The 15,426-nt window shown below is 37.8% G+C and overlaps 1 protein-coding gene across 2 annotated transcripts in view; it reads right to left on the minus strand.

Annotated features, from left to right (window-relative positions):
* LOC119739033 (GDP-mannose 4,6 dehydratase-like) overlaps positions 1-15,426 on the minus strand; it is a 67,486-nt gene that overhangs the window by 23,481 nt on the left and 28,579 nt on the right. For both annotated transcript variants that reach the window (XM_038213870.1, XM_038213871.1), the window contains exons 4-9: positions 15,065-15,174; positions 10,912-11,104; positions 9,092-9,196; positions 8,255-8,382; positions 7,110-7,228; positions 4,367-4,463 (exon numbers count right to left, since the gene is read on the minus strand). In XM_038213870.1, coding sequence (XP_038069798.1) covers positions 4,367-4,463; positions 7,110-7,228; positions 8,255-8,382; positions 9,092-9,196; positions 10,912-11,104; positions 15,065-15,174 — 752 coding nt within the window. The remainder of the gene's footprint in view (positions 1-4,366; positions 4,464-7,109; positions 7,229-8,254; positions 8,383-9,091; positions 9,197-10,911; positions 11,105-15,064; positions 15,175-15,426) is intronic.

Below are 15,426 nucleotides of genomic sequence, written 5' to 3' on the forward strand. Positions count from 1 at the left end.
GGTGTCTATATGGTAATGTGCCTAGATGTGGTTGCCATGACGATTTGGCCCTGAACATGGGCAGGAAATTAAAAGCAAGAGAGGGTGGGTGTGGATTTTTTTTTTGAGTGACATCTGATTTGGTGACAAGCCAAGCGAGAGAATTGTTTGAAGATTTACAAAATGTACAGGGGCCTTATGGAGATGAGAGCCCTTCAAACACTGGGATTTAAGGATTGCTAGCAGGGTGGCCCTTTCCTACTCTTGTTGCCTTCCAAATCCAAAAATGTCATTCCAACCCAAGTTAGGCCCAGTAAAATAAAAATCCAGTTTCTCGTCCCCGCCCGCTTCCTTTCTTATGCCTGCCTCCTTTTTTTTTAATACATACATGTACATTCGTAAAATATTTTGCAAACATACTGTCAACACATGTTCCATGTACCAGTTTAATTGTCTTATTTTTTTCCAACAAAACTGCTTTATGTAAAATGGCCTACCGCTTCTGCGAACAGAATTTTGTATCAGCAAAAGAATCGAAAAAAATGGAAGAATCTGCCTTACACATCAACTGAAAATGCGGTTTTGACATTTTTTTAACTGCTGCTAGAGGGCGCTCTAACATTTTATGACGTCACCTGTAATATTTTTGTAAAGTTCAACATAGGCAGAGACGAACATCGTTGAAAGCAAGTTCACAACTTTTTCCAATTTCAAATTATTAGGCACTTCCGGTTTTGAACGGAAGGAAGGGTCATGTGATTTGACGCACACAAGATAAAATGAACATCATGTATTATCATATCAATTCCCGTAAAATTCAAGTTCCAGTCTCTCACGGTGATTTATGATTTTCGAAGATTAAATTCAGTGATCTTTCAAGTGACGTCACGTGACCCATGATGACGTCATCATGACGTAATACATGTAACAACAAAGAACATCTTCAGTGTGTTGTGCGTTCATGCATTGACAACTGAAGTTCATATATGTTTTCATTTTGACAAACTGTTCTGGAAACGAGTTTTATGTGTAATTTTTTTTTCATTTCTTTCTTTCCTCAAACCCGCTTTACTCCACTCATTTTTTTCTCCCAGCCCTACTCTCCAGGAACTGTCAATCATTACAAAGAAAACATGTCGGGCTGAATAGAGTAAGTGGTGTGCACTGAGACACGATGGGGACTCAGAGCGAGAGAGAAAAGGACAGGGGGGAAGAAATGAAATTGCAGAACAGAGGCAAAACTAATCCCATTCCATAGGTTACGTACAATAACCACAGTCAGTTAGAAACCTTCCAAAACCTGCCAACAAGGCTTGATAGAGAAAAAAATAAAATACACAAACAAGTAACAAGCAGCTAGACAAAAGTCTACTACTCGTTTCTGATCAAGCATGATATCCCCAAACACAAGAAAAATATAGTATCAATGGATTTTGTTTTTATCACAAGTTTTGCTGATAATTTTTTTTAACATTGCAACTGAAAAGGCTGGACTGATCGGAGGCATTATGTTGTTTAATTTTCCCTCTGGTAATAAAAACAGAATTTTTTCCAGCTGACTTTTCACTCTTTTATGCTTTTTGTTTGCATCCTGGCAAACTTGGTGCAAGTTTTAAGACCCTTGTTTCCATGTTTTTCTTGTGTCAAAATCGGTTCAGAATTTTGATGTTTGGCAGCGACCTGTTGCCCCTGCTGATGTTTACTTCAAAGCATGTTTCTCAGGATTTGTAGAGTTTAGCACGAAAACAGGGAGCCAGAGGGGCAGAATGAACCCTTGAAAACAAACAAATAAACAAAGAGCTAAGTGTCGACAAATCTGGCATAATATTTGAAATTCAACAGCCAAATATACCAAAGGGATCATAAAGGCAACCATGCCTGTGTGACTCAGTGTGTTCAGAAAGAAATGTCAGAGATTAAGAGTTAACAGTTGTATAATGATTTGGAGGGAAAAAAGTCATCAGAGTCATAAAAAGGAAAGGGAAAAAATATGTGACAAACAAAGTGGGTCCGGGGTAGTCTCTGAGGAATTTGAATTGGCAGGGTATAAGCTGAACACTAGAACAACTGTGCATTGCAACAAGTCCCCCCTCAGAATACCAAATGACTCAGCACTGGGCTTCAACGGAACAAACTGGGCATGAAAGCCCAGTTATTAACAGCGCCAAGCGACAAGATCTCTGCAAACAAAATTTGGCCGTCATTTTTAACGCCGGGCCCTTCTCCCTATGACATTGGAGTCCTCGGCCCAAACCAATCGGGAATAACCCGGAGTAGATTTTCGGATGAGACGCTGAAGTTTGGCCCAAAATGCACTTTACGAACGAAAAAAAAAAAAGCCAATTATAAAAGGAAGACAGGGGTGAGAAATGAACGGGTACAGGGGCGCGGAAGGGTAATCGAAATGGACAGTCATATACCAATAAGTAATCTTATGCTAGACAAACACTTGAATGTTTGCTCTGTTTGCTTTGGCAATTCTGTGAATGGTTCCTGTGAAGTGATTGTTGCCGTTAAAAAACGGCAAACTCCGGGTCTCATGAAATCACTGTTATTTCCGTGCAAACGAATAAAGGGTAGCTATATCTTACACATCCAAACCAATGATTTGCCCGTGAACTTCGCTTAAAAAAAATGTCTCTGAGATGAGTGAATGCACGCAGTCAAAATGTTGACAATAGGAGTTTTTTATTAGAAACGTGCAGGGAATTTCAGCCGCAGCAAACAAATTGAATTAATAAAACTGTTTTATCCTCCAAAAAAATTAAAGCTTAAACATGCATGTGTTAATGTTGTAAGCTTGAATCTCTGCACACAGTGGCTGAAATTATGTGAAAGATATAGCCAATAAATATGATGCAGTTACTAATGCAACATTCTAACATTCTTGTGAAATTTATTTCCCAACACATACAATGTAAAAAAAAATGAAAAGAAAACAATGTAAACACAAAATGTGTATTTGCAATCTCATATTACATTCTCTAAATGCAAAGCAGGCTTGCTGTGAAATTGTAGGAGAATATTTAAACAAAGACCATTACATGTAAATACACCTCAAAGAAACACTTGTCTGTTGCAATCTTTATAACACCACAGAAAACCCATTACCGACGAACAGATCAACTCTACTCATGCTGGCCCCCCAAAAAATCCCTTTATGCTACTGGCTACCCTGGGGAGAAAGGCTTAATTGTCTATTACTTCCCCTCTCACTTTGCGCATCTTCCAATTAATCCCCACCTCTAACCAAAAAAGAGCGTAACGCTAACTGAACGAGCACCCAGAATATGTGTCAGGTTGCCCTGGGGCGAGTCTAAGATGATTTTCAGTACTACCCCAAGGCAGATGAGATCTGCCACAGGACCTCAACAACTTGTCCTACTGATTATTTTTGGTTGTCTTTTTGGTTTCTCTTACAGTGTCCTGTAGTAAGTTATGAAGTGTCGTCAAATATGGTGTATAAAGGGCGAGTAAAAAAATAGGAAACCCAAATGGCAGGACCATTTCTTAATGACGTTCTGCAAGTAGCACACTATAAAAGGATATGAAAGCCCAATTAATAAGCTTTCTTTTTGTACAAGAATCATTCAAATCAATCATGTACTTTTCAAGTTACGGGATTTTAAATACAACCACCGTTTAAAGTTCTGTCCACGGATCATAAAAAAAGTAAGTGTTCTTTCAGCAAAACGAAACAATTCACATAGGGATGTGATTGAATTGTTTTCGTTTTGCTGAAAGAACGCTTACTTTTTTTATGATATGTGGACATAACTTTAAAACAGTGTTTGTGTTTTAAATCAACAATTCACATAGGGATGTGCATGAATGTTTTCGTTTTGCTGAAAGAACAATTGCTTTTTTTATGATCCGTGGACATCCCATAACTTGAAAAGTACATAAGTGATTTGAATTCTTACACTAAAAGAAAGCTTATTAATTGGGCTTTCATATCCTCGATTTTGGAAGTGCTAGATGCAGAACTTCAGTACAAAAATGGTCCTGCTATGTGGGTTTCCTTTTTTTGACTCACCCTGTAAATGTACAAGCCAATTCTTTTCTTACAGTTGACAGGTAATTTTGAAAAAAAAAAATTGACATACATTTAATGTAAAGGAAGGGACAGTGATCAAACGTGGATTCGAAGATACAACCACTATTTTTCTGGAACAACTTCGGTGGAGAAGGCATCCCCATCTGGTCACATGATCTTAACTTGTAACAGTAAATAGGGGGTTCTTTGGGCCACTTATTCAAGTCTGCCAAGGAACTCTACAAATTGCCTACTGGACCAACTGAATTGCCTTTGGCCATGTCTCAGACCAAACGTCCGAATTGTAAACATAACTATCAAATTGTTATTTCAAAAGAAACTGGTACTCACCACTTCTGTTGGACGGTAGAACTTTTCATCCACCTTTACGCGTACAATCCCTGAGGCTTTGTCTTTACCCACCTCCTTGGTTCCTTTGCCTTCCCAACTGTCAAAATGAAAGAAATCAAAGAAAAACAAGCTTGGCTTAATTATTACATTTACTTCATTTGAAAAATAAAACCTATGAGTAACTTCAGTTTTCAGGGATTCAAAAAACAAACAAACAAAAAACAAAAAAAACAAAACAACATAAGGGGAAAAGTCAGTGTGGGTTGGACAGATCCAGGTTGTGGACTTGCAATGCATCATGGGAAAACGTTTGTGTAACTTAGTAAAGTTTGAAAACGGCTAAAAATCTGTCACACTGCACTATGAAACAAGAGTATGTATGTTGTGTGGCATTGGAAGAAAAACGTTGTTTTAAAAACATTATTCTTGCTTCCAAATGCATGGTTTCCCATACTAAATACTTCATTGAAACATTCACAGAATAACCCAAGCCACGTTTCGTATGAGTTGAGAAACAAACCAACAATACTATGGAAAAGAATGAAGATGAAAAGCTTTAACTGAAAAAAATTCCACCGCTTGACAGTGGTTGTCACTTGGGACTTAATCTCAGCTTGGTCAGGTTCTGTGTTCCCTTCAATACTCAGAGGACAACCTGCTTCATGTTTACATTTCAATGTACGTCAGCTCACAGGGAACAACTGTCACAGTATGCATATTTCCCCCTCCCCCTAAAAAAAAAAATATGGCTTCACTGACTCAGAAAAGAGAGTTTAATTAAAAGAAACCAACCTCTCCAACAGCCAACCGTTTCCCAAAAGGCCCTTGTGTTAATTTTGGGTCCAGACTTTCTCTTCCCCCCCCCCCACTTTTCTTTTTGAAGAGGGGTAAAAATGGTAAAATCAATTTGTGGTCCCAGTAGTTTGGGTTCAGCCTCGCTAATGGACAGGAAGCAAATAAAGGCATGACAGGGGGGTAAACACTGCCTGGCAAAATGTTGTCGGATAGACTGTGCGAGCGGGGCGCGTTAGTTAAACAAGGGGGTAAGTAATGCGGGAAGGGTGAGGGGGGGCATATGGGACTGCCTGTCCAACCACACGTGCACCGCAGACAGGATGAGGTCACAGGAACTATTTCCCCACCATGACGGCACTTGATATTGCAGGCGCAAGGGATCATGTACCTTTCTGGACTGCAGATCTTCAACAATTTGTTGGGCAGTATTTTATTTTATCTCTTGAAAGTGTTCAACACAGCCAGTGAACACTATAGAATATTAATGATAAAGGTAGAAGCATGGGGAGGTAAAAATGAATGATTATAAAATGCATTTGCTTTGGAGTTTTAATTGCATGATTAAAATTAAAATCAAACATTGCATGTTAATACATTTTATTAAAGGTTGAAAAAGATAATGTACTGGAGCTGGATTTGAATCTATGACTGAGCCACACTATGCTGACAGTCTTTCAATTTGTCAATTTCTTGAAATAAACAAAAGTAAATAAGGGGGGGGGGAAGAATTGACAAAATACAATGTAGAAAAATCATTTAGTGACAAATCGATATATTTATTTTTGGGAAATGGAAAAAAAAAAAAAAAATCTGAAGACAGGCTGATAAGACCATTTGCATTGTCACTTTTTTCCCCCTAAAAATTCTTATCTTTAAAAACAAGTGATCCGAGGATCGCATGTGTCGTCTTTTTTAAAATTCATGAAAGCATGTACATTGTAAAGTTTCCCCAAAAACCATGAATTGCATCATTATTAAACTCAGTTGACGTCTGACCTACATGTATAACCTTTCACCTAAAAAATATCCCACATTATCTTTGCTACTCAATGACCATTGTGTCCAAGTTTTATGGAATTCGGGCGAATAGTTACATATAGGAAATGAGAGCAATTCCAAAAACTTAAACACATATGGTTCCGGGGTAGCAGCATTGTTGTCCCTTTATCCCTATTTCTAAAGATTTCACTTGACGGGTACCCTCTCTTCTTAAGATTTCAATTGTGGGGTACCTTTCCCTTTGTTTGAGTACCCCACATGTACCTCTGATGTGTACGGGCATACAGAATGTAGGACTGGTTAGTGTCTCCCAAAACTTTGTTTAAAAGGCGACACAAAAATTACTTGTTAAGATTTCTAAAATACTTCTGAGATACCACATAAAAATGGTCGATTATTCCATGGGCAGACTTTTATGCCTCATGACTTAGTCCCATGACAAATGACAAATGACTCGGACTCGACCCTGCGGACTTGAACTCGACCTGCGTGACTCGGGACTCGACCAAAATGCACTTACTTTCTTTAATCAATATCATTAGAAATTATTTTGAAGATGATCCTCTCCTGAGCAAGGGATACAGTCAAAGCTGTGCAGAAGAAATGCATATATAAACATGTGCAGCTGGTTTGTTTCCCATAATTATATTGATTTGGGAAATTAATGTATCGAAACATGTACCCCTGCGTCCTTACTTGATATTGCGTAAATGCAACCTTGATAGTGTTCGGTACCAGATTATCCTTTCCAGACACTAGTGCCTTGTCAAATTTGACATATTGTGTAGTTCCAGTTATTAGAGAAAAGCTTGTGACTCGGACTTGGTCTCAATCTGCATGACTCAGGACTTGGACTCAGACTAGGGAGAGGTGACTCAGACTCGGACTTGATGTTTGGTGACTTGATAACATGTCTGCCAATGAGGCACTAGAAAGATGGCAAACTTACACAATGTCCACCCCGATGCATTTGAAAGACTCAACGACAAATTCCCGTACACTGTGGACCTGGTTAGTGGCTATGACAAAGTCTTCTGGCTTGTCTTGTTGTAGCATCATCCACATAGCCTTAAGTATGCAAAAGAGAGAGAAATACAGAGAAACAATTTAAACCATTTCAGAGTTGGGTTCCAGAGTTGTGCTGAACTGAGTCATTTCAAAGATTTGATTAGTACATGAAAACTTTGACGTTTGAGACAATTGGGAGCCAGTGCATGAAAGATTGCCTGTTTTAGTCATTCAGGATGACTTTAAGGTCTAGTTAATGAAGAATTAATACCCCAAAAATGCCAGTTTGAAACCAAAACCTATCAAATATGTTTTGGCTCAAAGTCATTCCAGAAAGTAAGTCTTGCCCTTCTGTACCCACCAAAATACTTCAATATTCACTTGAAGAAAATACACCATGTTTCCCATATAGACATTACTACACAGGTGTTCAGCCACACACTTCAAGGAATCACAGTACATGTACATTGGATTGTTCGACATCATGGACACAGAAGTTTGGGGAAAACTCGTCTATGAAGGAGACTTATATACGGCTGGAGATACGTATAACTATGCCGCAAAATCTCTGCTGCGTAATAAGTAACCATTAGGTGTTTTTTTCATCTTTTCTCATGAACAGTGGCACATCAGGTTAATAGTTTCCTTTCAACCAGACCTTTGAAATACAGGGCGAGTCAAAAACTGCAATGATGCAAAGGAGACATTTTATTTTCAAATTGTTGAAAAATGAACTTTTGAAATGTTGTGAGAATGACATATTCATTAGTAACCTTGTGTGATAAACACATTTATTCGCATTTACTGTTTGTCCTTTTAATATGATCATTTTTACTGCGGATTACGTTTCTGTACACATTGTAAAGACATTATAGACAACACAGATTTAAAAATGACTTAACTTTAGCTCACGGTTTATTTTTCTGTTTCACTTCTTTATGTTTATGCAAGCTTCTCCCGGAACTTGTCTGAGACAAAGCGAATGATTCTACCTCCAACTTTTAAGTCAATTCCCATCACACAACTATAGCTAGAGATTCTGAATAATAAGTTTATCGGCAGACTAGTCTAGTCTTCTGTATTCACCTCCACGTAATCCTTGGCATGCCCCCAGTCTCTCTCAGAGTCCAGGTTACCCAAGCTGATATTCTCCTGTTGACCCAGGTGGATCTTGGCAACTGCCCGAGTAATTTTCCTTGTCACAAAGGTTTCACCTAAAAAAAAAAGGAAGAAAATTATCAAAATTACACATCAACATTTGTCATACGTAAGGTAACCCAATTATGCCAAATGGTACATATTCAGAGCATTTCCTCAGTTGGAATGTCATACAAAACAAAATAACCTAAGTGTTTAATTTCATAAAAAATCTATACCAAAACAATGTGAAATTCATTGTGGGTAGCACAAACATTAGGCAAAATTAACCTTAGGTCACCAGTTGAATAATATCTATCCAATAAATGCTCTACCTGTGCTCTCAAATACATATTTAATCATTTTTTCTTCTCTGCTAACGATTTCTCAATTTGTATGTTTAACTTAACCAGAAAAAAACCCCAAAAGATATGCCTATTAAAAAATGAAAATGTATTGTCAGGCCGCAAATATTTCAAAATTTGTAAAGTAATTATTCCATGACTAAAACGTGGGTGGATTGTTTCTGTTTGATGTCTCATTCAAAAGTGAATAAGTTTTGAATTGCTAGAAAAGTAATAATTTAAAAACAACATTTATTTTCGGGGTGAAAATCGAAAAAATAGCACAGAGGGAGCAACTTTAAAGAGAGTCGCTGCCATAAACGCCTTTGGAAACATGATTGATACAAACAGAACAATCATTTTGTCAAGCGCATGCCGTCAGTGAAAATGCTTGGTGCTGAGCCACAAAGCGCCCTCTATAATTTGCATTCAGGCCAATTACCTCTCCTTGGGCTCTCGTGGTTGAAGAGTATGCCATTACAAGCAAACATGTTGTAGGCCTCTCGGAAGTTGACTGTGATCCAGTAAGCATACAGCTTGGCAGCACCTGAGTTAAGATCAAATGTTTCACATGATTCCAACAAATAATTCATATGCTTGTCTTCCGAGAAAACAATCTATACAAGAGATTCATGTGCAACAAAGATAATAGAGACCATACGGGATACATGTACACAAGATGGTTATATCACCATTTTGTGAAGTTATTTCACCAAGGCACATGTACAAATGTATACATCTCAACATTTTGATGTGAAATGCACGTTGCCCGTAGTGTGCCAGATGAAATAACCACGCAAATTTTTAACAAGCAACTTTTATTGAGACACATACCCTAAGTATCCCATATGTGCACCATTTCTAATGGCCTGTAATGCATCTTAACCATGCACAGTACCGGTACTATAGCCAAGCCAGAGGTACCGGTACATGTACATGCGCATTCTATCAGCATTCTCAAAATTACATATTCACATTTTTTCTTTGATATGGTATTTTTCTGTACACTCCCAAATCTACAAATGTTACATGCAGAGATAAAATGCCTACAACATGCATATATCTTCTACTAACAATATGTTGTACTTATTTACAGTGCGCTTGTTAACACTCATGTACATAAATATACATTTTCAAGGACTGCAATAAATTGCCTAACTCTTCAAGGCAATGATTATGGAGGGCAACATATATTGCCTAACTTTTAAGTCAGAGGCAATGCTCTGTTGAAGGGATCACTTTTTTGCCTAACTTCGTAGCCGTTTTCAGTGCAGCATTTTGTAATCCTTTCATTGAGTTAAAATTAAACAGAATGGCCCTATAGCCTCAAAAGCGGAAATGTAAATTAGCTCAATTATATTTTTAATAGAAATATGCAGAAATTAATGACAAAAAAAAGTACATGTAAGGCCAAAAAAAAAAATATTCGGTCTCTGGTCAGACCAAAGTTCCGGAATTGACGCGGCGACGCGGCTTTTTTTTTTTTTTTTGCTTTTTTTTCTTCTTCAAGCTTGGATTGTACAGACAAGGTGGGGTACTATTTTGCTTTTTTGGTGTCCTCATGTACATTGGTGTCCTCCATAATTTGCCTTGGTGCTTTCGATCATTTTCCTTGGTGCAATTTCCCTTTCCTTGGTGCTCTTTGGTAAAACAAATTGAGGAGGTGCGGAAATAGAGGGCGCTGTTGGAGCTACCGCGGAACATTTTGGAAAAAAAAAAGATCGACGCGCATGATTAAAATCGACGTGCGCGCTGACCAGAGACCGACTTATTTTTTTTTTGGCCTAACAATGAAATGTGATTTTTTTTGTCAAATCTTAACGGAGAAAATAGCAATTCATTTTAAGGGGATGACGTGGGGTAATTTTCCAGAATAAAAGAAGACTGCTGTTCCAAGTAGCTTCATATATCACACACAAAAAAGCGAATAAAGAGCCAAAGTTCCCCAATTTTTTCTTAAAAAAGCAGTCAACAGAAAAAGACAACCTTTTACAGTATTTTTCAAATACTGGTCCCATTTCATGGCTATTGTTAGCCACTCCTTTTTGTGCACATTTGAAGAAATGTTGTGCTTACCCTGTAGAGTAAGCAGAGAATCTACATGTATGTTACAGGATGTCCGCGTGGGCACAAGTCAAAGTCTCTGCTAGTAACATGCCAACAGTTCCAGCAGCAGTTTTTGCTAAAGTTACTAGGGATCCTTGGAATACAGTAAGGAGAACGTTGTAGTTGAGCCCATTTATTTGTCTGCTTAGTGCTTACCGTAGGGTGACCGGGGATAGAACGGCGTCTTTTCCGTTTGAGGGATTTCCTGTACCTTCCCAAACATCTCGCTGGTGGAGGCCTGGTAGAAACGGACTGTGTCCCCGAGACCACATGTCCTAATGGCATCCAGCAGACGCAGGGTACCAACACCGTCCACATCTGCTGTATACTCGCCAAGCTCAAACGAGACCTGTATCCAAAATGAAGTTGATTTTTTTGAATTCAAAACTCTTCAAATTCAGTGCCTTGATTGGTTGAAACTGTTTCTTGAGTGCCAGATTTGAGTTATCACAGTAACAATGCCATAATGTGGGAAGGAAAAGTGCACAGAGCCTTTGATGAGTAAGGCATATAAAAAAAAAATGATTTCTATTTTTTGTACACTTCAGAAACATACATACTGTACATGTACATAATTGCACAAAAATCTGTCCATTTGAAATTTACTTCAGGAGGAATTTAATGTTAACACACTACTTGTACAATAGTCATCCGAAAATGTTGCTTGAGCACTCCTCATACTAAAATGTGACTTGAGAAATGCCTTAAAAGTAAAAAGGGGGTGGGGTAGAACCCTTTTTCTATTAGAAATGTCTTTTCAAGAGGCTCAACATGTATGTACATGTAGCTGTTAATGGACATTATATGCATGCACTGGAACCAGCAAACAACCTCCATTTGCAAAGTACAGTGATTGCACTGTTAGACTAAAACAGCGCCCTCACTCCTTTTTTTTTCCTTCTAAAACTGTCAGTAATGGGTCAAGAGAGGGCGCTTTATCAACTTGTTAAAGCTGTTTTTTTTTCAATCAAATGTTATTTTAAAACAAGTGGTACTTTGAGGAGGGCTATGTTTTCTGATTCTTAAATTCCTGTTCCCTCTGTTTAAAAATTTCAATGAATCAAAAAAAAATCAGGAAAAACAAAATACTTCACTCATGTGAATTTCATGTGACCCAGATTTAAATAAAAGAAGAAAACTTAATGTAAGCATCGTTGTCATATCGATATTTCTCAATTATTCGATATCATCTCAATATTGATAGCCGATAGCAATTTTTTAATCATATCGAAATATTGAAATGTTGGATATTGAGGAATAATCTAAAAAAAAAAAATCGAAACTGCGTCAGATTATGGTCAATTTTTAAATTTTTAATTAAGGTGTCATCTGAATTGAATTGAAGGTTTTTTTTGAAGGTTTTTTTATTGTTCGTACCATTCTCACAGTCTGAAGACTGAACTGCGATGGTTTACAATTTACAATTAACAGAAATCATTAAAAAAAAACATTTATACATAGGCCTATGTTCGACATTAAAGTATTCTAAAAAGACCATTATTTTTTTATGCATAATGTTAAAACATAGAAATATTCTAAAAATATTCATCTTCATGGTATTTACATTTTACATGGGGTAATCGATATATTGAACATTCTTGGTATTGAAGTTCCGATATAACGATTATTGAAATTCTGATATTGACGGCGCTTATACCGGTACATGTAGTTAATGATCTTAGGAATGAAATGTTGGCAAAATATGGTTGAATGTACACAGATTGCAGACTACCGGTATCACATTCCATTCCTGTCTATGTAAGTAAAATCAAGCACCAATACCAAAGCAGATTTTGCATCCAAGGAAATGACCGAAATGTGTGTTTCAAATATTCAGCCTGGAGATTTTGATCGATTGTTAAACTGGACATGACAATCTCTAAATAGGCACCATCTGTCTAAAGAACGTCTGAAGATATTTAATTAATTTTTTTTATTATTCTATGCATGCCTGATCATTGAGAACATCATCTGTACATACATGTACATGTACAGTGTAACCTACATGTACATGTACTGGCAAAACAGTTACTGCCGGTACACGTAGGCTCAATTGTTTACATACAATACTGTCTGTATATCACACAGTAGGCTATACTGGTATACCGGTATGAGCTTACAGTTGTACACAAATTGTGGTGAAAGAAATCAGAGATTTCAAAATCTGGTTATGTTAATTTTTTTTCAAACCAAATAACGGTAACATTCACCTCACAGTCATGCCAACGAAAAGTTACAAGTGAGGTGCCGCACGGAATGCCGTACACGATGATTTGGTACGCATACATGTACATGTACATGTAATGTAGTTTGCGGAATTGAACGACCACTGGGCCTTTAAAAAACACTTGATAGCTGTAATGTTGAAAAAATGGGTGGGAACTCTCTGATCAGACGAATGGGCAGGCTCTTCATATGTATACCAAGAAGACTGTTAGCAAGTGAATGCGGTTACAGAGACCATGGAGCAAATTGGGGGATGTTCTGGTTGTTTTCTCTAGCTTGTGCAACAAAAAATGGAACGCCAAATATTTTTAAGGTTTGTTTTGAATATCCGGTTTCCAAAATCCAAACCGAATAATGGAATTCGATCCGAATTTTAAAAAATTCGGATTTTAATCCTACCACTATACAAAAAAAGAGAGAAGTTTTTGTGAGCGGTTGTCAGCCAAAGTGTCACATGTGTGCATAGCCTCTGAGTGATTACACATACATGTACCAGCAAAGTTGCCTGTAACTGATGCTTTTTGGTGATTTGCAACTGAACAAACATTTCTGCTTTGGCAGGTACAAAATTAGCTCCTGGCACATGTGTATGTGCTTTGTCTAATCATGCCAATAAGCCAACAAAATAAAGGGATGCAACTTACTATGCAAGAAATATATGAAATCACTGCGGTGTAACCTTTCATAACTGCCAATTTGATCTTAGACATAAGACTGAGTGGCTGCAGTTTCAGTCACGAGTCATGCCGGCTGGCCCTACATGCGTGCATAACACAGCTAGGTAATTTATATGCAATGAAGTACATGTATACAAGTTTAATTATATGGAATGCAGTATATATGAGGTAATTTATATGCAACGCAGTGTAAATGAAGTAAACAGTTATTTTTTAGAGACTGGACACGTGGCCATTTTAGACCAATGAAATTTCAACTGCCAAATTTAGACACGATATAACAACACCTTTTATCATTCTCCAAGACTTTCGGAATAGACCCTGGGCACAAGGTAAATGATGTGACCTGGGGTGTGCTGGTATCAAAGATGACCAGGGCGTGCACATGTCAATGCAAGCCCAGATGCGCATGTCACTGCAGATGCACGTTTCATCAATGACCGAAGCTTTCAAATGTTCACTTAAAATGTATAGAGGTGTAAACACAAAAAAATTCCTGCCTTTATGAAATGACATTTTAATGATCACATTGGTACTTCATAGAGACTAAAAAACAGTTACAATGTACCGGTACATGTACATGTATGTACCGTACGTACCATGTGGGGTATCTCTGTGAATTAGAGTTCCAAAATGTGATGTATCTTTGCATGTAAAGCTGCCCTATGGTTGAGCTTGCAACGACACAGAACAGTCAGCGACTGACTTTTCAGGATCACGCTGCGCCTGAGCTACAATGATATTAAGACAATCTACATCAGTTGGCGCTCAAAAAAATTGTAAAAAAACAGTTGCAAGAGAATAAAAATGTCAACTTTTGCACCTCGTCGGAACGTGTGCCTGATGACAGGCGGGGAATCAATCACAGTCGACCTGTGTGAAGTTACCACGTAGTGCTCGCAACCAAATTATCTTTCTTCAGCTTACAGCAAAAATGGTTGAATGAACAGAAGTGGCCGTGGACGATTGTTTGATTGTTAACAACATGTGCACTGCCATTTTGAAGACATCACATGATCACGTCTATGCCGAGGAATCGTCGCCGCATCGTGGGTGACACAAGCATGTTTGTAATTATTTTGTGTGACGCCAGTTGTTCCTTGAGAATCACACGATTCTTGTGGAGCAAAATGGCATTTTATTTATTGCATTTTGGAAATATACTTATCATACGATGTAATATAGATTGTCATACATGTACATGAACTTCTGAAATATATCATGTGAAGATCTCAGCCAATGACATTTCAAAACCTACATTGTACATGTACTTATAGAAATTGCCCATTGTGGAATCTCTAAGATGGTCCTATGCAAACTTCTAAAACACTACACCTGAACAGTTCTAAACCAATTAATGTTCATAATCTTAATACCTTGGTGCGACAAATGGATTGAACTCTCACCTTCACATGGCTCTGGGCACCCAGGTTGTAGATTTCTGTTGGCCGTACTTGACTGATAATCTTCACGAGGCAGGTACTGTCAGTAAGGTCGCCATAGTGTAGTACCATATCTGTGGATATAAATCAAATGGCCAAGAAATGATTCGTCACAGTTAAAACAAAGAAAAGATACAAATAGCAGACTCTACTAAAAATAAACTACACTGTGCATTTGATTAGCTCCCCTACGATGTATGTATTCAAGTTAGGCCTGGCCACTGTAAATGCATTCACTTGCTAGTTGTGTTCTTGGTACAATGTATATGAAGAGCCTGCCCATTCGACTTATCAGAGAGTTCCCATCCATTTTATTCAACACTACA

Source organism: Patiria miniata, unplaced genomic scaffold (genome assembly GCF_015706575.1).
Source record: "Patiria miniata isolate m_02_andy unplaced genomic scaffold, ASM1570657v1 HiC_scaffold_30, whole genome shotgun sequence".
NCBI lineage: Eukaryota > Metazoa > Echinodermata > Asteroidea > Valvatida > Asterinidae > Patiria > Patiria miniata.